The 21035-nt window shown below is 34.2% G+C and overlaps 2 protein-coding genes across 2 annotated transcripts; both read right to left on the bottom strand.

Annotated features, from left to right (window-relative positions):
• Nucleotides 1-859: 859 nt before the first annotated feature.
• Nucleotides 860-6087, bottom strand: LOC11438430 (TMV resistance protein N). The gene is made up of 5 exons (XM_003623958.4): nucleotides 5339-6087; nucleotides 4043-5138; nucleotides 3505-3780; nucleotides 2360-3412; nucleotides 860-1734 (listed from the first exon to the last, which is right to left on the bottom strand). The coding sequence occupies exons 1-5, from the start codon at nucleotides 5836-5838 to the stop codon at nucleotides 1255-1257; spliced, it is 3405 nt and encodes a 1134-aa protein (XP_003624006.1). The 5' UTR covers nucleotides 5839-6087; the 3' UTR covers nucleotides 860-1254.
• A 627-nt stretch (nucleotides 6088-6714) lies between these two features.
• Nucleotides 6715-18419, bottom strand: LOC11439404 (guanine nucleotide exchange factor subunit RIC1). The gene is made up of 23 exons (XM_003623957.4): nucleotides 18085-18419; nucleotides 17673-17780; nucleotides 16400-16548; nucleotides 15013-15094; nucleotides 14427-14842; nucleotides 13571-14003; nucleotides 13266-13489; nucleotides 12784-12979; nucleotides 12489-12634; nucleotides 12162-12336; nucleotides 11968-12021; nucleotides 11463-11642; nucleotides 11088-11200; nucleotides 10249-10425; nucleotides 9642-9699; nucleotides 9441-9500; nucleotides 9304-9345; nucleotides 9065-9195; nucleotides 8841-8976; nucleotides 8667-8744; nucleotides 8042-8158; nucleotides 7390-7452; nucleotides 6715-7255 (listed from the first exon to the last, which is right to left on the bottom strand). Exons 1-23 carry the CDS (start codon nucleotides 18229-18231, stop codon nucleotides 7169-7171), a joined length of 3372 nt encoding a protein of 1123 aa, XP_003624005.2. The 5' UTR covers nucleotides 18232-18419; the 3' UTR covers nucleotides 6715-7168.
• Between the last annotated feature and the right edge of the window lie 2616 nt (nucleotides 18420-21035).

Here is a 21035-nt window from a genome sequence, read left to right as displayed (position 1 = left end):
AGTCACAAATTAATGTGTTTTAAATGTATATATAAAATTATTTAAATTCAGACAATTTTTCAATACTAATGTAGGTTATTCAACAATATTTAGGTCCTAATGAACAGCTCAATCGATGACTTGACAGACGTGACAGCAATTTTAACCATGACGTCCAAAATTCAGATGCTACAAATTAAAATAAGCACTAGTTTACTTGATAACTAATACTATTTGCCTAAACAAAACAAAAAACTAGGTCATAATCACTAGTTGATGCATTCATGAGAGCTAGTACTGTTGGAATTAATTTCATAATTCATCAATGACATGCTCTATACAGATTAAAATCATAATTATAGTTTAGAGCAGAATAAACAGATGAGCATGCATATAAACTATACTAGGAATTAGGTATTAGGAATAACCTTTGATGGTAGCCTCCCTACAAGCAACGATCTAAAACAGTTAGCAGCTGCTCTTATGGTTCTTCTTCAACCTAAACTCGTATTGCAATTGCACTCTTCAGATGAGAAGAGGGAGAAGTTGCCATAATTTTATTTTTTTTGAAGGAAAGAGGCAATAATATTGTCAGTCTGGTATTCCTTAAAAAAAAAAATTGTCAATCTGATATATTGAAGACCATAGTCTTTCTTTTATACTGTGGTCAATTAGGGTTTCCTATTATTCTTTTAATGAGCCGTGCTGATTTTCACTCGTATTAAGCCAATATCAATTAATCAAATATTATTTAATTAATTATTATTCAATTTGAAATATAATTATTATAAAGATTTTTTTTTAGAGGATAATTATTATAAAGATATTTGTCTCCATAAGTACATTGGAATATAATCAAATAATAAAATATTCCAGACAATAGTCAAAAGAAAATGGTGTATAGAATTTAGACTATAAGATATGCCATTGACGACATCAAAGACAGGAAAAATAAAGTGTTCGTTTCAATTTTACCTAAATATAGATGAAATATTACATGAGTCAGTCAGAACTAATTAATCGTTATCATATAAATCAAGTTCAAATTTAAACCACATCAAGTTGCTGATTATCTTGGACTCTTTACCATCTTCTTTAAACAAAGACCACTAAAACAGGTTTCAAACTTTCTAATATTTAAGATTTCTTCTGCATCTGATACTGTTTCAAGATGCATGTGCAGCATCTTGATGGTCCAATTTGTAATATCATGTTACTTGCATCTCAAGGAATGATGTTATTGACAAGTACCAACTATATGATCTGCAAATATCTTCAACTCTCGTTGAAATGACTCATTTTGCTCCAATCTTCAACATCTTGCTTACAAACCAAACGGGAACCACAACTCACTACTTGCAATGATTGACAGCAGTAACATTTCAATACAAATTCAATGCCACTCTCACTCCAGTAATCATCTTTGAGAATTTCATCGCGAAATTCATCGATGGACATGTAGAGAATATAAAGATGAGGATAACATGGGTCCATAGGAGGTAAACTCCTGGTGGTGATTAACTTCTTACCATTAGATGCAAACAAATAACAATCAATCTCATGCTTACACAATTCAGGTGGGTCAGCATAACTCACTAATAGGAAACACAATGCAAATCCTACCCATTCATCTTGAGGGAAATTATTAGGGATATGTACTTTTGCCCAGGAAACGGATCTTTGAGGAACAAACCAAGATGGAATTTCATCCCCTGGGATAAGCATGTCAAATCTTGTTGTGGGGAGACAACGATCCTGCAACACATAATTGTGAAACTTTTACTACAAAGTTAATCTTACAGCTCATATTCTATTTGTATCATTGTGCTACACATAATTGTGAAACTTTTCATACAACTATGAGAGATTATGTCATAGCCATCCTCAAGTAAACTAACACACGAAATGCTTATATACTATGAGAGTAATGCATAATACACATTATTATTACAAAGTTAAGCCTTGTTTGACTAAACAGTTTAATTAAGCGTTTATCATATAAATGCTTATGTATAAGCTATTTTTATGACAAAAGATGAAATAAAGTCAAGAACTTTTCATACAACTTAAAAGTTGTTTTCATATGCTATCATGGAGAGGTTATGGACATGTCATAAGCTGTTTCCATAAGTTCTCCGAAACAGTCTCACAAGTGTTATGTCGGTAGAGAAGCACAAATAATTCCATAAGTTCTCCGAAACAGTCTCACAACTGCTTATGCCGGTAAAGAAGCACGAATAAGTCAATCGGAATAGGCCCTTAATCTTAGATATCATATTCTATTTGTGTCCTATTTATTATGCATTGAATGGCTTAATGTATCACCATCAAAGTACTTCAAGAATTTTTACACAGTTACAGATAATGAGGAGATACATACCTCAAATCTCTTGTAAAGTTCTTGAACGTAGGACAGTTTTCTAGGTGATGCAAAGAGACTGCATAGCTTTGCTGGATTAAATTTCATAGTGTCCAGTGAATCACAATTGCTTGCATTCAACTGTGTCATGGTTAATGGAAGCTCTGGCAACAATTGAAGCTTTTGGCACCAATTTAGACAAAGAAATCTAAGCCTTGAAAGTTTAGAAATGCTACTTGGTATGATAACAAAATTGTTACCAGTCAGATCCAAAGACTTCAAAGATGATAGGTGGTGAAAATAATTCGGGAATGATTCTTCAGAAAGATTACAATAACTTAGGTTTAAATATTCCAAAGAAGGTAATCCCATGACAGAACTTGGTAATCTGAATCCATTGGAAGCTGGTTGACTCCCAAACATCAAATTGAAGGGAAGAAACCAGTTCATTGACGTTGTCGATGGCCCTTGGCAACCAGCAAATGATAAAACTTTAAGACTATCTAGATAAAAAATGGAGGAAGGTAGTTCATCAATAGCAGTATCATTGGCATGGAGTTCCTCCAAACACTTGATTTCCTTTAAACCATCTGGCAGTCTACAAAGTTTTGAGCATCCTGAAATGTCCAGAGTTATGAGGGAATTCAATCCATGAATGGTATCTGGAAGACAAACCAGGCTTTTGCAGTCCTTTAAGTTCAAATTAGTAAGTCCGACTAGTCTTCCAAGTGATAAGGGCAGTTTTCTTATATCTGTTCCTTCTAAAGCAAGCATTGATAAATTTTCCATTTTTTCCCCAAACTCTGGAAGGAATTTAAATTTACTGCTGCCTGAAAGAATTAACTTCTTCAGGGAACTCATCTCCAACTTCCCTGAAAGAGATTTAAGACTTTTGCAGTCTTTCAAATTCACCAGAACAACTTTCTTGTGGTGTGCAAGGGATGGATGAACCTCAATTAGGCCTTCACAGCCTTCAAGAATCAATTTTTCAAGATTTGGAACACCAGAAAAATCAGGCAATCTCTTTAGGTTCTTGGAAAAAGCCAAATTCAAGTACTTCATCTTTTCCATAAACTGCTCAAAGTTGTAAAAATGTGAACAAGTTATCAGCATCAAATGTCATAATGGTAAGCTTTAATAGAGTTCTTGGTCAAAGAGTCTATTACCTTTACTCCTTGCCAGAGTTGTTCAATTTTGCTATGAGATAATGTAATGTCAACAAGTTCATCAAGTTGAGTTGTTATAGGGAGAGTTTTTAAAGGACACCCTCTCCAGTGAAGAACTTTTAATGAACTAGGAAGGCAACTGAGGCCAAGAGGAAGTTGCATCTCACATAAACTGAGAAATTTTAGCTGACTTGTCTTTGAGAATGCTTCAGTGTTCCAATGTGCTTCATATGGTTGAAGTAATTTCATATCAATACTGTTAATTGCTTCAGTTCCCTACAAAACCATAATAACAAATACATGATCTTATAGAATCAAGGAAAACACAAACTTAAGCAAACAAAATGGTAATCAATGATGATTATAAACGATTACTTTTGTCCTAACTACCTTAAAATCTCATCAAATTATTTGTTATTAATTGACATTGTAAGAGATATTTACACTAACAGTGCATATCAGTTAATCTATACTTGCTAGTTATTTCATATAAAACCAATTATCCGACAGTTGCAGAAATATTAGCTCCTACTAGTACCTTGTTTTTTGTCAAGACGCGATCAATGTCCTCTTGAGACCACAACCTGCTACGTCTACAAGGATCATTTGGAGATTCCTGAAATACAATATCCCTGCCCATTTCTTGAAGCAAATCATGCATTCCCAATTTATTATTCACAGAATCTAGAGTTATCAATGATCTTTCAATCAAAATTTGAATTCCAATTTGAGGGAAATAGCCACAACTTTCTAATATATCTATAACTTTATCTCCCTTCATTCCCTTAAAGAAACAAGCAATATCTAGAAAAATATCCTTCTCCATGGTATCTAAACTATCATAACTTATTTTCAGGTTATCTTGGACTCTAGGGTGGGGAAAACTTCTTAATTTTTTAACAGCACTATGCCAAACATCAATATTTCTTCCATACAGATAGGAACCTAACACCTCAAGTGCCAATGGAAGACCACCACAATAGTCCACCACTTCTTTGGATAAGTCCAAATACCCTTCTTGTGGTTTATCTCCTTTAAAGGCTTTCAAACAAAAGAGAACAAGGGCATCATGTTTGCATAACATTCCAGTTTTATAGGTTTTATGTACTCCATGTGTCATTAGCAAGTGCTTGTCTCTTGTTGTGATTATTACTCTACTTCCCGGACCAAACCAATCTTGTTTCCCAACCAAATTCTCCAACTGGTTTAGTTCATTCACATCATCAAGAACAAGTAGAACCTTTTTTCTGCATAAAGAGTTTTGTATTGTTTTTTTCCCATCATACAAATCATGAAAATCATTCCTACTTATACTCAGATGAGAAAGAAGTTGTCTTTGTAAGTGAACTAAACCATTTGTCTCAGATATCTCTCTAACATTTTCTAGAAAGCAAGTAAGTTCAAATTCACATCGGATTGTTTCATAGACCGCTCTAGCAATAGTTGACTTGCCTATGCCACCCATACCCCATATGCCTATAAAGCGAACGTCATTCAACCCCATACCTAAGAACTTGTTTACTTCCTCCACCTTTGAAACAATCCCAACAAGGTTCTCTGTACAAGATGGCAATTTAGGAACCAACTTTCTATGTATGTGTTGAGCAATGTTTTCGACTAGTGACGCCTCATGCCTGTTGAGACAGAAGGAAAGAAGAGGCCAACAAACAACCAAATCATAAGCAAATAAAATGAAATTATGGAAATGATTTTGTATGTTTAACATACCCCTTCAGATAATTACAAGGTAAACTCAAGCACATGAGTCTGATTTTGAATTTTTAACACAGTTAAACTCATACAAATATATCTATTGAAGAGGTAGCTAACTTACTGGCCCTTGGAGTCCCATCCAGAGTAACTGGCAACTTGTGTGAAAGCATCTCTCCATCTATCAACCCTGTCACTGTGTTGACCGAATTTCTCTTGATGTTTTCTGAAAGCTTCCTCAAAGCATCCTCTTTGATGCCTTACATCAGATGGATCCACACCATAGAAGACTGGCAAAACATGCAGGTTGTTTTTGCTGCTGCACTCCATGATCATTTGAAGCTCATCCAAACACCAAGTGGAAGAAGCATAGTCTGGTGAGAGAATAGTGATGGCAAACATAGAATCTTTTATTGCATTGATTAGCTTTTCTGAAATGACTTGCCCTCTCTCAAGGTCTTTGTCATCTTTAAAAGTTGTGATCCCTTTTCTTTCAAGGGCAGCACATAAATGATCGGTGAATCCTTTGCGTGTATCTTCTCCTCGAAAACTCAAAAAGACATGGTAGGTGCATAAACTTGTGGTTGAACTTGATCTGCAAGAAGAAGAAGAAGAGGCTTCCATTTGTTCAACAATTGCTACAACTTTGTAGCTCGTATTGTGCTGAGTTATTCTATGTCTTGTAGCAAAAGCTGTGTGTTATACAAGTTTATTGGCAGTGAATACAAGCTTTTAAAGAAAATGTTGGCTTTGTTGGAAAAGAAATTAAGTGGAAGGTCGAATGGTAGATTCTAGTGAGAAAGAAAGGAGTGAGGAGAAAGATGAAGTATATTTAACATAGAATAAGATAAACAAAGACCACTTTACAAGTATGGCCTACCAGAGAAGGAGAGTGGAAGCTAGTTTGCTGACTTAGCACTATGTTTACACTTTTTTGTTTGACACAAGTAGTATATTTAGATCAATTATACAGCGTATAAGCGAGACAAATATTGCATCATGCGCAAATTAGTTTTCACTATTGGATAAAAAAAAAAACATTTTCAAGTTGCCTTGAAATTTAAAATGCATGTATAGATAATATCACATTAAAACCCCCCAAAAAAAATATCACATCACTCAACATCCCAATGTGACAATTATTTACATTATACATGAAGTTATTACTTAGTAAAAGTGTACAAATTCGATAAACAATGCGGATTCATCCCTTTCTTTTATCGATATCAAATAATACTATTTTATATACTATAAATAGGGAATATACGGTCTCGTGATTGTGTGAAATCCTATTGAACGGGATTCATATCGATTTCATCACTTTGAAAGTTAGTCCTATAAATAGGGAATAGGGTCTCATGATTTGGTGAAATCCACATAAATCTCATCTCAATAAGATAGACTGTGTATGTTGGAAAGTACAATGTCTAAACTCGTAAAAAAATGGTAGACATGAAACATGGAAAAATCTTTGGCATTCTCAAGGGAGAAAAAATCAAGTGCATAATTAAAATCCACTCTTAAATAATGTTGAACTGATCAAGAGCATATAACCAATATATATACAGATGGATATGTTCATGCTTGTACAAAAATTGCATGTTACAAAGTGTGGATAATTTAAAAGTAAAAAGAATAGTGAAATCCTCATACATGAACAAGCCTTCCTACAGATATTTCTAACCTCTATCTACAAGTACTATTCCGGTGCGAATTCAATGGAATAGAAAACCACAAAAATGGTGATGCAAATATCATCTTAATTTAACCAGCACATCAACATTATTTTCTGGTCCCCGCAAGATCAAATCCAAGGGAAAGGATGCATAGTCCTTTCAGTGTGGTATGATTCATCGAACTATGATGTCGGCCGAGGTTAGAAGCCTCCCAAGCAAACTACTTTAGCAGGAAACCGATGAGGACCACAGTACAGATGTGAAATCTATGATTGCTTTCATTTTTCTTCCTCATTTGCAACAGATGAAAGTTTATCTTCCAGGTCTTCCAATAAATCTTGATATTCAATGAATGCTGGGTGTGACTGTAGTGCACAGAAAAACCAGCAGGAAGCACAATTTTGTTCATTAAGTATACATTCTGCAGTTACTATCATATACATCATAAAAACTAAGATAGTTACTATCATATACATCATAAAAACTAAGATAGTTATACCTGCAGGGTGCTGCTGTAGGCTTTCCATAACCGAAAATCATGGCGGAATAAGTCAAAAAGGACCTGTAGAAGATCAACAAAAGAATACGCTAATCATCAAAGTGAACCCTTTCACAAAATAGCAAAAGACCCATAAGTGATGAATATATGTAAAAGTATATCCCTTTGACGCGTTTAGTCATCTCTTCAAAAGGAGAAGGAGAAGGAGAGAAAAAAGTTATTAGGGATATTGCGACATATTTCCAGCAACAAAGTCTAAACAGTAAGCACAACCTATTCGCTGAAAAATCTAAAAGTCCGTTGTGATTAACTTCTCAACAAACACTTCCGAAAAATAAAATACTAAAACAATCTTGCAGTAACTATGAATTTTTTAAACAATAGCTTCTTGTATAAATTAAATTAGCTTTTGTATCTCAATCTTTTAATAAACTCTTTTTTAACTTCTTGATACACATAAGTTTATAGATTATAAAGACTTTTTTTGTGAGTCAACCATAAATTTATTTTAATTAAGAAGTTTCCGTAATCTCATTCTCTCCTTTCCATCTTTTTTCTAAAATCTTAACACTACTGTTGATACTATACTATCCTGTCACCATAATTTCATATCTCGGTGTCAATGTCTAGTACACAATGAACCTAAACATACCTCGGAACGTCTCAAGAGAGTAGCCAGGACAACTATCCATTCCTTAAATTTGACAGAGCACATATGAGCCAGGAGAAAGTCCGCATCCAATCGGCTCTGTAATGTTTCCATTTGAAGCTGATAACACACAACAGTATTCATTAACAGAGCGAAGAAATAGGTCTAAGGAAAAAATTTATGATAAATCTACACAAGCTTCTGCCAGATGAGCAAAGAGTGCATCATTGCAGTATTTAAGATAGGCTACAGCAGTAAATGATCAGTGTTCTTGCATCTAAGATCCTGAAGATAATTTGTAGAATTGTAGTATATTTCGATTTTGATGAGATTTTTTTTCTTACAATGTTTTCAAAAAAGGGAATATCAGGAGGATAAAGTATCCTCCTATATCACATGAGAGCACTTAGAGCATAAGTCTGATCGCATTTATTAGGTTATACTTTTATAAGTAGCTTAGTATCACCACAGAGCAAAGAATTAAGACTTCAGTAAATAAAATACTAAGGAAGTACAGGGAAAGCAATATATTATTGGGCCGATGAAATTTAAGACCAATGAAATGAAGCACAGGGAACAGGAACAATCAGAAAATAAGTTTTGATTTCAAAATGTTAAAATCTCAAACCTTTTGGCTTATTAGTTCGAGCCCGGAAGCAAAATTCTCCAGCCGAGCACTTCCATACCTTTCACGTTGTAGGTATTCCTGTGATTGGTTATCATTGAACGATTTACAAACTTCAAAATGAAGGAAAATTATTTTAAGGGGATTAGAACAAGTCAATCAGCAAGATCTTCTTACCACTAAATCAAACTGAGTGCCTTTTACAAATGCAACAAGCTTGGAGAGCTCTTTCCCAGCCATCAAGTAACTAGCATGGTTTTCTAAAATATTCTTAACTGAGGTGACATGAGCACTTTGTTCCTTGAATGAGGTGCTGCTCCAAAGAAAAATATTTGTTAGTATGATTTGGTAACTTTGATGCTAGGAAAAGAGAAAAAAAATTCACTAAATTGTACATGAACCTTTTATCCAATGCTTGCTTTCGCTCAGCAGAACGAAAAAGAAAATAGCCTAAAAATCGAGGAGACAGTTTATCTGAATCGGCTGATGATGCTTGGTCATACTCCCTACCAGATCTTAGTAAGAACCTCACCTGAGGACCCAAAACAAAATATTTATGCAAGAGGTCATAATCTCTTGTATGATATATTATTACTTGACCAGCTAAAGTGAATAATCTGATAGCGTTTCAAGAAATTACCAGCTCCCCAGCAAGCTCGTATAATGAATCAACGAGTGTTGCCTGCATAAGTTCGATAATTCACATCATTGATGTGACTTGAGCTTAAAATAAGGAAATAAAATTAAATAAAATGATTAAAGCAGCGAAGCCCAAACCTGTAATAACCGTAAAGCACAGTACTGGCTCACAGCAGGACCCTCAAGTTTGGCAATTACCTGTTACATTGGAGATGAAATGAAATTGATCATGTGAGTATATCTATATTTAGATTCTACCCACTATTTGGCATTCAGAATGATAATCTTTCTACTTTCTACAGATAAAGAAATATATTGAGAAAGGCAGGTGACTCTTACAAGTATATAGCAAGCTGCAGTGCGGTACCATCTACGTTGAAAACATTCCTCAAACAATCTATATAGAAGCCAAAAATGAATCATTCACACATTAAAATACAGCAATGAAAAAAAAAATGTAATTTGTATCAATTTTTTTTTTTTAAGGAATTTGTATCGAGTGTTAACAAGCCAAAAAGGCAACAAAAGTCAGATGACTTTGCAGGGGAAAAACGGCATAGCAATCATGTTCAAAATAAAAGGTAAAACTTTTATTCATTGTATGATTCTTTTCTTTGTTTCTTTAAGCTAAATTTCACACGAGAAAATATGTCTCGTTCATTTTGATTTGTTTATTTAAGCTACCTAACATCCAGAAGCATGAAAAAAATATGAAGCATTTAGTTGAACAAAGGTAGAAATTTAATAAATGAAATGTTGCAACATTATTGTGATATTCTTGCAAGCCATACAAAATTGGCATCTAGCACAATGCCAAATGGTATTACCAAGTTCGTCCATCAAGGATTTTTCTAAGGGATTCCATAATTTGAAAGATTTTAGCACATACCCAATATTAATCAACGATGAAATCAAAATGAAGAGCATAGATGTTTGAAAGACATACTCTGTTGATCTTCCAGCAGCAGAGAACAAATCTGCCCAATGACGACCATCTGTTTTTCTTGCAACACTGACAACAACATCTAGGTACTCTGGAAAATTTCGGATAAGATCACAGGTCTTCTCCAAAAGAGTTTTTGCATATTTAAGAACTGAAACCTGGTTCTTGTTTACATTTGGCCTGGAATAGTTGGCATGAAAATAACCAATCAAAAGAAAAACCAATTGGCAGCTATGTTTTGTATCAAGAAATTTTTACACTCATGCTCAATCAAAGGAAAATCACAAGAAACTATAGCCAACTACCAAATTGCCTTAGCATCAAAGTAATACCGTGTTTTAGAATCCCGTACTCCTTACTTCTCCCTATTCATTTATTTGACGAATCCCCTCTAACAAACCAATAAACTATTCTGTGTAAACCAACTACTTTGTCTTCTCTTTATTCTTCAAACTGTTTGCTGAAACTCACGACCCTTTTGTCCAAATAGTTGGCTTTATGTCACCACCTAAGGCAGGCCTCTCTGCCCCTTAAACTAAACGTTTTTATGGAGAAGAATTTCTCCTAATATTTTCCCAAAATGCCCCCATTTTAAGCCATATCAAGTTAGGAGGGAACCCGGTTTCCCATGATGACGAGTTCATTTTATAACTGTCCATCTTTAAGAGCAGCCTACCAACACTTATCATATGCCAAGAGTTTGATAAATTATACAGTAAGAACTAAAGATTCTCCTTATAATATTTGGCAGAAATGTTGCCTGTAGTGGCATATAAGCATGGGTTGAAACTCACATATTAAACTCAAAAGTCTGAAACTATTAATGTTTCCAAATTAAGTACCTGGATATATCTGCTTCAAATACTGTAAAAAGAAGCCACTCTAGACAATGAGAAAAATGAGGTTTTTCTGCTGATAGTTCTGCCAGCCTTAAAGCTTCCTCAATTTTGTCCCTCTGGCAGACACATAAATAATAAGAATCACAAAGATTATCTTTCTAAGGGTTTAGGAAAACAAAATTTGAAAAAATACAAAAAAATAGACACATAGAAATATATTGGACCATATAGAGAAAAATATGCCACACTGACAAGATATCCTTTTTAAGCAATAAATGCAAAAGCAAAAAAAGAAATCAACGATGCCTCAGAAATAAAATATGGATCAAGAGTTCAAGCAATTCTAACCACTTCAATTTTACTCAATGTAATAAATACCTGAAGAAGATGGCGCAGTAGGCAGTGCAGTATAGTTTGTGCTTGAGGAGATGGCTCAAAACATGGGAATTCTGCACTTGATGGAAATGACATTCTCTGGGAAACACCAACAACTACACCGGCATTCGGAAGAAGTCCCAGAGGGTATACTTCACGATCAAACTCTAGTTCTGGATCCAACTGAAAAATCAATTAAGGACAAATCAGTAAATTAACCGATTCCTGGATAAAGGAATGAGTAAATTTATTGAAGTTGCTTCAAATAGCCTTTTTTTTTTAACAATTTCTATATACCTAGCAGATAAAAGTAAGATGATGCAATATGAAGCCAATCAACAGTATAAGGACCTACAGTTTCATGTGATTCTATAAACATATTAACAAAAAGTATCGAGGGAATGAATTACAAAATTTAATGTTAGGGAAAGAAATTTTAAAACAATGAACTAGAAAATAGTCGTGTTATGTTCAATGCAGCCTACAACATCCTAATAAATATCCATACCTGCAAGAAATCCTCCTGCTTAAAAGAATTGGGACCTGGAGATGGATACCAAACCTGCAACAATGAACTTCCATATAAAAACTATCAGAGAAGTAAAAAAGGAAATATACTAGAGGGTGAATCAAAAGTCATTAAACCTAACAAAATTTAAGGATGTACATAAGGTAGTAAGAAAGATCTTAACAGCTAATTACCTGCATACCCCGATGGCCATAATCTAACCATGAAACTTCCTCAATTAAATTTGTTTTATCCTCAGACTGGCCACAGGTGACCCAAAAAAGCTCAACTGAATCAGTAAGATTTCTCTCCCGTCCATCATCCAAATCAAGAAGCGAAAGCTCCCCATTTGACCTCAATATCAAACATCTAGAACAAATCATTTTCATAAGTAATGCTATACAAAGAATACAGCATTCTGAATTTTACAGATTGTGACATTTTACCTTGGATCATTTCGATTAAAGAAGTGGTAAAATAAACTGGAGAAAGAGATTACATGCTGTTCAAAAGGACATTACCTGGCTGGTTCTGCTGTTGATGAATCTGATGAAGATGAAATGTAATTTTTTGAAATCAGTTCTCTTGGGAGTTGATCAGGAATGAATCGCATTGCAGCAGGATGGCTCTTGGCAGTCATAATTGAAAGTTCTCGTACTGCAGAAAGCTGTTTGTCATGTTATCACTTAAAAATGTATAACAAACAATTTTTAATAGAAAAAAATTCGAAAAACAAAAAATGAGCATGTTGAATAGTAGTATCATTGAAAACAAAAACAAAAAAGGAGGAAATAAATTTTATGAGTGTGCATTTACCTGTAAATCAGGATTTCCTGAAGGAGTTAATTCACCAAATAATTTCACATGGAATATATGGACATCAAATGGTCTATACGTAACAAGTATATAATCTTGGTACACATCCATCACAATTGGTTTCGCAAACAATGGTTTTCGACAGAGCAATGAGCTTTGATCAAGGTGATATCTTGGGTAAAAGAGCAATTCATACCTGAGATAAATAAGGAGACATAAGAGACCATTGAATGTAGAATAAAATGTTTCGTATGTTGCAGAATGATACAGTTAATGTTGCAAAAATTATAGTTTTAAGTTCAATCAGACCTAGACTTTGAAAAGCAAATTAAGTGGGTAAAAAACTGAACATCCTTTAAATCAGGCTTTTCCAGGCATGTACATTGTTAAACAACAATCAGCTAAAAAAATTATTTTTGACAAACAATATAATTTGCAAGAACCAACCACATGAAATACGTAAGCAAATAAAAGTATCTCACGTGTTGGAAGAATCAATATAGTTGCAGACAACGACAATCTTTCCCAGCCATAGCAAGCCCTTACACTGAATCTTTTGTTCCTGGGTAACATCTCCAAAGACTCTCCATCTTTTCATTCGTATATCATACAATATCAAACCATGAAGACCAGCAACCGCCAAGTACATTCCATCCTGACTAGCTGCCACATATTGAACAGGCCAGTTTTGGGAAATATAAGAAACCTGTGGAAATTTTAAAATTTTAGAAGTGATGTTCATTCATTTAAGACTACATGTTAAAAGTTTGGCAATCAAACACATAACTGGAAGCTTAAGATGCAGCATTTTAAGCTCGTCAATCTCTTCCGACTGCACGATGAGCAACCTGTCTTCGCCATAAATCACTTGTCGGGTGTATGTAGTGCCAGAAACACCTCTGCTAAGACAGCATTTTCCAAAAGAGAATGAAATAATTCTCTCTGAAGATCTCTCCTCAATAGCATAAAGTCTATATCCATGTTCATCCCATTGCATCAGTGAGGTGCCACCCATTAATGGCTCATACTTACAATCATGGTTTGGCTTAGCAATTGGAGAAGATACAGAACTTAAACCTATTTGACGGATTGTTGACATCAAGCGACACCCAGAAACAGACCAAACTGTAAGCCCCCTTAACTTCCACCCAACGGCAAAAGCAGAATTATCAGGTGTCCATGCAATGCAACTAACAGGGCCAGTGTCATCCATCGAAAATCTGCAAAAAGTAGCATACTTCATGACATAGAACCAAAGTCCATCTACATAACATTGAAAAAAATTCCCAACATACTGATAAGATGGAGAAAGTTTATGACTACAGTTACATCTGACACTGAAATTGCATGGATTCACTAGACAGAAGAGAAATGTAATTTTATTACGATGAATGATGCTGGAAAAACTTTTAGCGTTCTGCTCTTTCTTGAGTAGCTAAGTTGCGATGAAAGACTTCCAAAACTAACAAATAAATATAAAGGAGACGCCATTGAGATTGAAGAAACGGTGAGACGATATTAAGTCAGAGTATTGACACACAATCAGCTGGAGAATTTGAGCATTGAAACTTGAAGTAAATGACAAAATTCTTCAACTCGACACCGATTAGCTAGATGCATATTTATTATTCAATAAAACTTACCCCCAGTCATACAAAGAAACTGTGCGAATAAGCGATGTTGATTCAGCCAAATCATACAACTCCACTGTTCCTCTTCTGGTACCGACGGCAAGAATTTCCTGCTCAAGAGCTGCTGAAGCGCATACAGCATCTCCACAAGCCAATCTCTTTTCTGCTTTAATACAGTCAACTTGCTTTAACCCTTTCTTACTAATGGAACATGACACAAGTTGCCCATCAGAGTACAAGACAAATAGCAACCTCAGTGAAAGGCAGAGTTCTAGATGCTTGATTTCAGAATTTCTGGGAAGAATGTGATTGAGCGTAGGAACCTTTGGGAGGCCTTTAGGAGAAAGACCATTCTCTAATGGATGTGGTAATTGAGAATCGTCAAAGCTAGCAGGAGGATGTGATTCGAATTGAAAAGCTCCATAGAACTGTGCAGGAGATCATAAAATGGTAGTAATATTGTTATACATCGAAACAAAAAAGAAAGATGAAAACTGAGTAGAATATTTTCGGTAAATCAGTGATCAATTGACCATAAAAAATAAGCTAAACTAGGATGCAATGGCCAAAATTGTTGACCGTTCTATATTTAAATTACCTCCCCCTTCCAAGACATACTGTACAAAGTTCCATCGGAAAGTCCAAGCAGCATATGTTTGTTATCACAAACAATATTGCTCCTGACAAAAGAGTTGTGCAAAGAGTAGTGTCAAGATCACATAGAAAATGCTTTCAACTATTGATTATTATATACAGGAAAAATTTGACACTTATTGGGGAATGACAGTTTGATGAATTACATATCTCTTAAAAGAATGCCAATGAGTTAAAAGAAACATGTAGACACTAAATTGTCACTATAATTAATGTCGCATATTATGATAAATACCAATAACATGTTGTAAAACATTGGCATCTTGGCGCATAACTCAAATGGATGCAGAGTGCAGACTTTTCTAAGGAACATAATCTTCAGAGCTTATATAATATATCTATTTTCTTCGACTTTTGATTTATAAAATACCAAACTCCTCTACTTCTATTCGCATTTTCTACAATTCTACATCAGAAATCTTGGAGATAAGTAGCATCGTGGAAACAAAATTTATGAAAATTGATATAAAATAAGCTTTTTTTTCACTTCATAGTTTAAGTTTTTGGGTAGTTGATTCATAACATTTTATGAAAGCCTTATGAGCGAGTGACTAAGAGTTCAATCCTTTCCACACTGGTTCCTCTAATAAAAAGTTGCATATCAGCACAAGGTAGGCTTGGCATTTTTGCTTATTCTTTGTGATTATTGTTGACATGTGATAATTATTACAAAAGGTGACAAGAGTGCCCTAGTTCCTGGGGTCATTCATATCGGCTCACCAGCAATGACAACAAGAGGAGTTGGTGAGAAAGAATTTGAACTAATTGCAGACTTAATTAATGAAGGTGTGCAGATAAGTCTTGAAGCCAAAGGTTTGGTCTCAGGAACAAAGGTTCAAGATTTTATGAACTTGGTACAATCTCCTGAATTTCCTTTGGGAGATAAGGTTTCAGATTTGCGGAGGAAAGTTGAAGCTCTTGCAATTTTTGGGTAGTTGATTCATAACATTTTATCAAAGCCTCTATGAGCAAGTGACTAAGAGTTCAATCCTTTCCACCCTCATTCCTCTAATAAAACCTTTCATTTGAGCTCAAAGGACACTTGCATGAGGGGGCATGTTGGAGATATATAACATAAAAACATTATATGTCTTCGTATAAAAGCTAGGATGGTTGATTGATGACAGAAACCAAAAAATCAATAAATCTTTCATCAAATGGAAAATATGCTATCTTGTATATACCATACTTATAAATCCAAAATATTATTCCAATATAGGACTTCAAATTCCAACTCATATTCCACAATCCATACTAATAGCAGTTTTGTTCAATTGTACTATTCACATAGACAAGGGAAGTTATAAAATCAATACTAGCAGGAAACCTACACTGACAAATCCTTTTCTGCAAAAGGAACTTGCTCAGAAAGAAGAAGAGATATGGTAGCTAGGCACAAAGCAGAAGGTTGTTTCCCACCAATGTATATTTTTTTATCCAAAAATTGGACCTTGAAAATGTGAAGATAGAAAGAAGATGTCTGCAAATAGAGAATGCAGGTGAATTAGGAATATAACACAAGATACTTAAAATACTACATTAACTTCAAGGAATTAGTTAATTGCAACATGAACAAAATAAAGATCTGAAACGAAATTGAAGGTAGAATATCTTAGAGATAATAAACAAATATTGTGATAAAGCTAGAAAATATTGAAATAAAAAGTTGGCTTGAATAAATTTTTGGTCCCTATGAATATATCATTTTTCGTTTTTAGTCTGAAAAACCTCTTCAAATAATGGTCCCCCAAATGTTTTCCATCAGCAAATTTGGTCCTTGTTGTTAAAGTAAGTTAAACGTGATACTGAACAGAGGAACTAAAAATGAAAGATGGTATATGTATAGGGACCAAAAACTTATTTTAACATAAGTTTTTGTTTCCTATAAATATATCATCTTTCGGTTTTAGTCCTGCAATACAGTGCGATGTGTCCTGTATTTAACAGCGTCGGCCGAATTTGCTGACAGAAAACATTTGGAGGACCATTGTTTGAAGAAAATTTTTAGAGGGACTAAAAATGAAAATTGGTATATTGATTTGAATAAATAAAAAAAAACATCTACCCCTTCTGGTCCTTATTACAAGAAACAATTGACTTTTTAGATTCATTGAATAATTAATGTATTTCGTTATAAATATAGACTAGATACATTACTTACACGATGAACCTAAAAAGTCAATTGTTTCTTATAATAAGGATCGGAGGTAGTAAATGTCAATTGAATGGCGTAATGTGCATCTTGCAAACATGAGTAATAGTATTTCATATATGCAAACATCTAAAAACCTCATATTCCATTTTTTAAACCAAAAAAACAGGTAATCAAACATAAAACTCACAAGCATATTATAAGGGTTACGCTAACAAGTGCCCTTGTTATTATTAGGGCACTTGTTAAGGATTCAAAAATATAAATAATTGATAAATTTTATGGATAAAAAGGTATTTTTGTTATTTTAATGTCTTGAATGCACAATTTCCAATATACAATTTCCACTTTAAACTTCTAAACCACTGCCTTAAAGGCACTTGTTAGCATTTCCCTAATGATATTAGGGAAAAAGTTGAACTGCATTGTTAATCAGACAGCAGGACACTTACAAGAATAGCAATTAATTTAGCATCAGGACTCCACACAGCCTGCAAGTTTTCTCCTTCTCTCTGCAATGAATCTGAATCTCTCTTGTACTTCCCCAATCTCACTCTATGCTGAATCAACCGACACAAAAATCAAAATACACTGTTAAGCCCAAACTATATCCACATTACATCAAATCCACCCCTATATAACCCACTTTAACATTTTCCACAAAATTCAAATACATTACAAAAACTCAACTCATTATCAAAATCAAGTTCATATTTTTTTTTTAAAAATTATACAAAAACTCCTACAATTGAATAAAGATACAAAATTCCAATGACCCACATCAATTAAACCCAAACCCATATCAGAATTATCCTAAAAATCCAACCTTTTAAACAAAAAAAGGAACGGATCGAATCCAAGTACCTGGGAAGAGCTCCAAAGTTCAAAGTGAGTAGGGGAAACAATTAACAACAAACGATTGATGAGTTTGAAATAAACAACCTTGTGCTCAGAAGGAGACAGTCCTTGGTCTAGAGGAATGACCTGAGGCCATCCATATGCCATATACATCTTCTTCTTAGATTTGTTTCAGATTACTGTAATTGAGATCATAGATCGAGAATTTGTAGAGGGGATTGAAGATTGATGGAAATGTGGGATTTTGAGGTTTGATCTGCGATTTGGATTTGGGATTGGGAATTGGGAAGAAGATGAACCAAGTTCAACTACATGGCCCCAACCCAACAACATCACACTGGAAAATTAAATTATTTTTTTTTTGTTAAACTTTTTAAAAATAAAATAAAAAATTGGATAAAAAAAGAATTTACCATCTAATAAAATATTTTTTTTACAAAAAACAGAATGTTATTCTTCATTCAGAGTGTAATCCTTCAAAAAAAAATATTAAAAGCTCAAAAAATAAATCAGAGTAAATTTTAAATTTTAATTTATATATTAGAGTTTAATGGACATTTTACTCATGATGCAAACAAATTTAAAATTGTTATCTAATAACATCTATCATTTTTTATCTTTCACAAAGAAAAAAAAAGTATCTTTTAAATAAAATATTTTGGGGAGTGAGGATCATAGGAAAATCTCTTGGGTAGAATGGAGGTCTGTTTGTATGAGGAACGAGTATGGTGGGTTTGGGGTTAGGCAATTGAGGGAATTTAACGAGGCGTTGTTGGGAAAGTGGTGATGGAGACTTTTAGTGGATAGTGGGGGTTTGCGGTAAAGAGTGATGGTAGCTAGATATGGTGAGGAGGACAGGAGGTTAGAGGATGGGGGATGGAATTGTTCAGATTGGTGGAAGGAGGTAGTTAAAATTTGGGATGGGGTAGGTGATGGCGTGGCAGGGTGGTTTGAAGGGTGTGTGGTGCGGCGGTTGGGTGATGGAGCAGACACGTCTTTTTGGCGTGATCGATGGTGTGGTGAGGTTTCGTTTCGTTCTCATTGTAGCCGTTTATATGATTTAGTGGTGGATAAATCAGTTACGGTTAGAAGTATGTTTTTGCACAGTTGGGAGGAAGGGGGAGGCGTTGAAGTGGCGTTATTAGAGGAGTGTAGGATGTTACTACTTGATGTTTCTTTGCAGAATCTTTCTGATGTTTGGCAATGGCTTCCGAACATTTCGGGAGGTTACTCTGTTTCTGGCGCTTATGACATGCTCACTTTTCAGGAACCGACACAGGTTTGGCATGATTTGAATTTGATTTGGCACAAACATGTTCCGCTCAAGGTTTTCATTTTTGCTTGGCGGCTACTTCGTGACCGACTCCATACAAAACCAAATTTGGCGACTCGCGGTGTTATCTCCTCTAGGACGTGTTTGTGCGTGTCTGGTTGTGGTCAAGTGGAGGATGCTCGACATTTCTTATTGTCATGTACATTCTTTGTGTCCATATGGCCATTATTGCGGTCGTGAATTGGATTTTACGGTGCAGATCATCAGATCATTTTACTCAGTTTACTTTCTCTACAAGTACTCTGAAATCACAGAAGTCTTTCCTCCAACTTGTTTGGCTCCTTACTGTTTGGACTTTGTGGAATGAGCAAAATAATAGGCTATTTAATAACAAAGAAAGCTCTATATTTCAGCTATTAGTTAAAGTCAGGTCACAATCGTTGTGGTGGCTGAAAGCAAAAAAGATTGTGTTTATTCGGTGAATATTTGTGGTTGGCGAGCCTTTTGTTGTGTTTAGCCATTGGCTAGTCCACATTGTGTATTCTCTGAACTGCTTGTACTCTTTTTAGTGGCCTCTTTGATACGCCTTGTGCTGAGGAGACTACTATAGTAGTGTTAATATAATTCATTTTAGATTGTTCAAAAAAAATTCATTGATATGTTAAACAATTAATTTCAAAAAAGGTCAAATATTTTTTTTTCCTTTTAAATATATCAATTTTCAATTTTAAAGGGTGTATTGTACTATGATTCTAAAAGACTATTAAGATTTATAATGTAAATTTGAATGATTCATATCAAAATATTTTAAAGAACTTGAAATAACTTTATAAATTTTTTTAAAGGAATCATTGAAAAGAAATTATTATAGCATAGTCTCTTTCACAATATTCTTCATACACACTTTTTTGTTTGTGTTTTAAAAGAGATAGGGTAAATTTTAAAACTAAACAACAATCCATAAAAATTTCATGTTTTCTTAAAAGATTTTTCATGAATTCACAAAACAAAATCCATAAAATTCAATCTATTAAACAATCCCTTGAAATTAAAATTTTAATAGGGTTAAATAAGTTTTTTCGTCTATATAATTATAACAAATTTTGATAAAATGATATATTTTTATCCTCAAGAAAAAATTCTTTTTATTTTTGGTCACTAATAGATATAATTTTGACATGTTCTTGGCATTTTTTAAATATAATATGACCATATAAATGTCAAACATAATAAACGGACATAGCATGGACCAGTGGCGGAGCCAGGAATATTGTAAAGCCCAGGCAAAAAAAAATTTGCAACACATTTATAGGGCGTACATAAGAAATTGCAAGCAAATAATAAAAAATGTAAAGAAATTGTCCAATTTATAGGGGTTTATATAAGAAATTCATAGGAATTTACACAAGAAATTGTCAAAAAATTGGCCCGGAGGCCGGGCGAGTGCCCAGGGTCGCTGGGCCATAGAACCGCCCCTGGCATGGACGCATATTTAAAATAAAGGGTATTGCTAACAAGTGTCCTAAGAGCATTGTTTAAGGAACTCGCAAAAAGAAATTTCATCTTAAAAACAGAAGTCAAACACATGTAAAAGTCAATGCACACAGTTTTCCATATAAAAATCACTATTTTTGAATGTTTAAAACAATCTCTAAGGACACTTGTTAATATTTTTCTAAAATAA

Source organism: Medicago truncatula, chromosome 7 (assembly GCF_003473485.1).
Source record: "Medicago truncatula cultivar Jemalong A17 chromosome 7, MtrunA17r5.0-ANR, whole genome shotgun sequence".
NCBI classification, from domain to species: Eukaryota; Viridiplantae; Streptophyta; class Magnoliopsida; order Fabales; family Fabaceae; genus Medicago; species Medicago truncatula.
The sequence above is the reverse complement of the archived record's forward strand: the minus strand, read 5'-3'. Positions and strand labels throughout refer to the sequence as shown.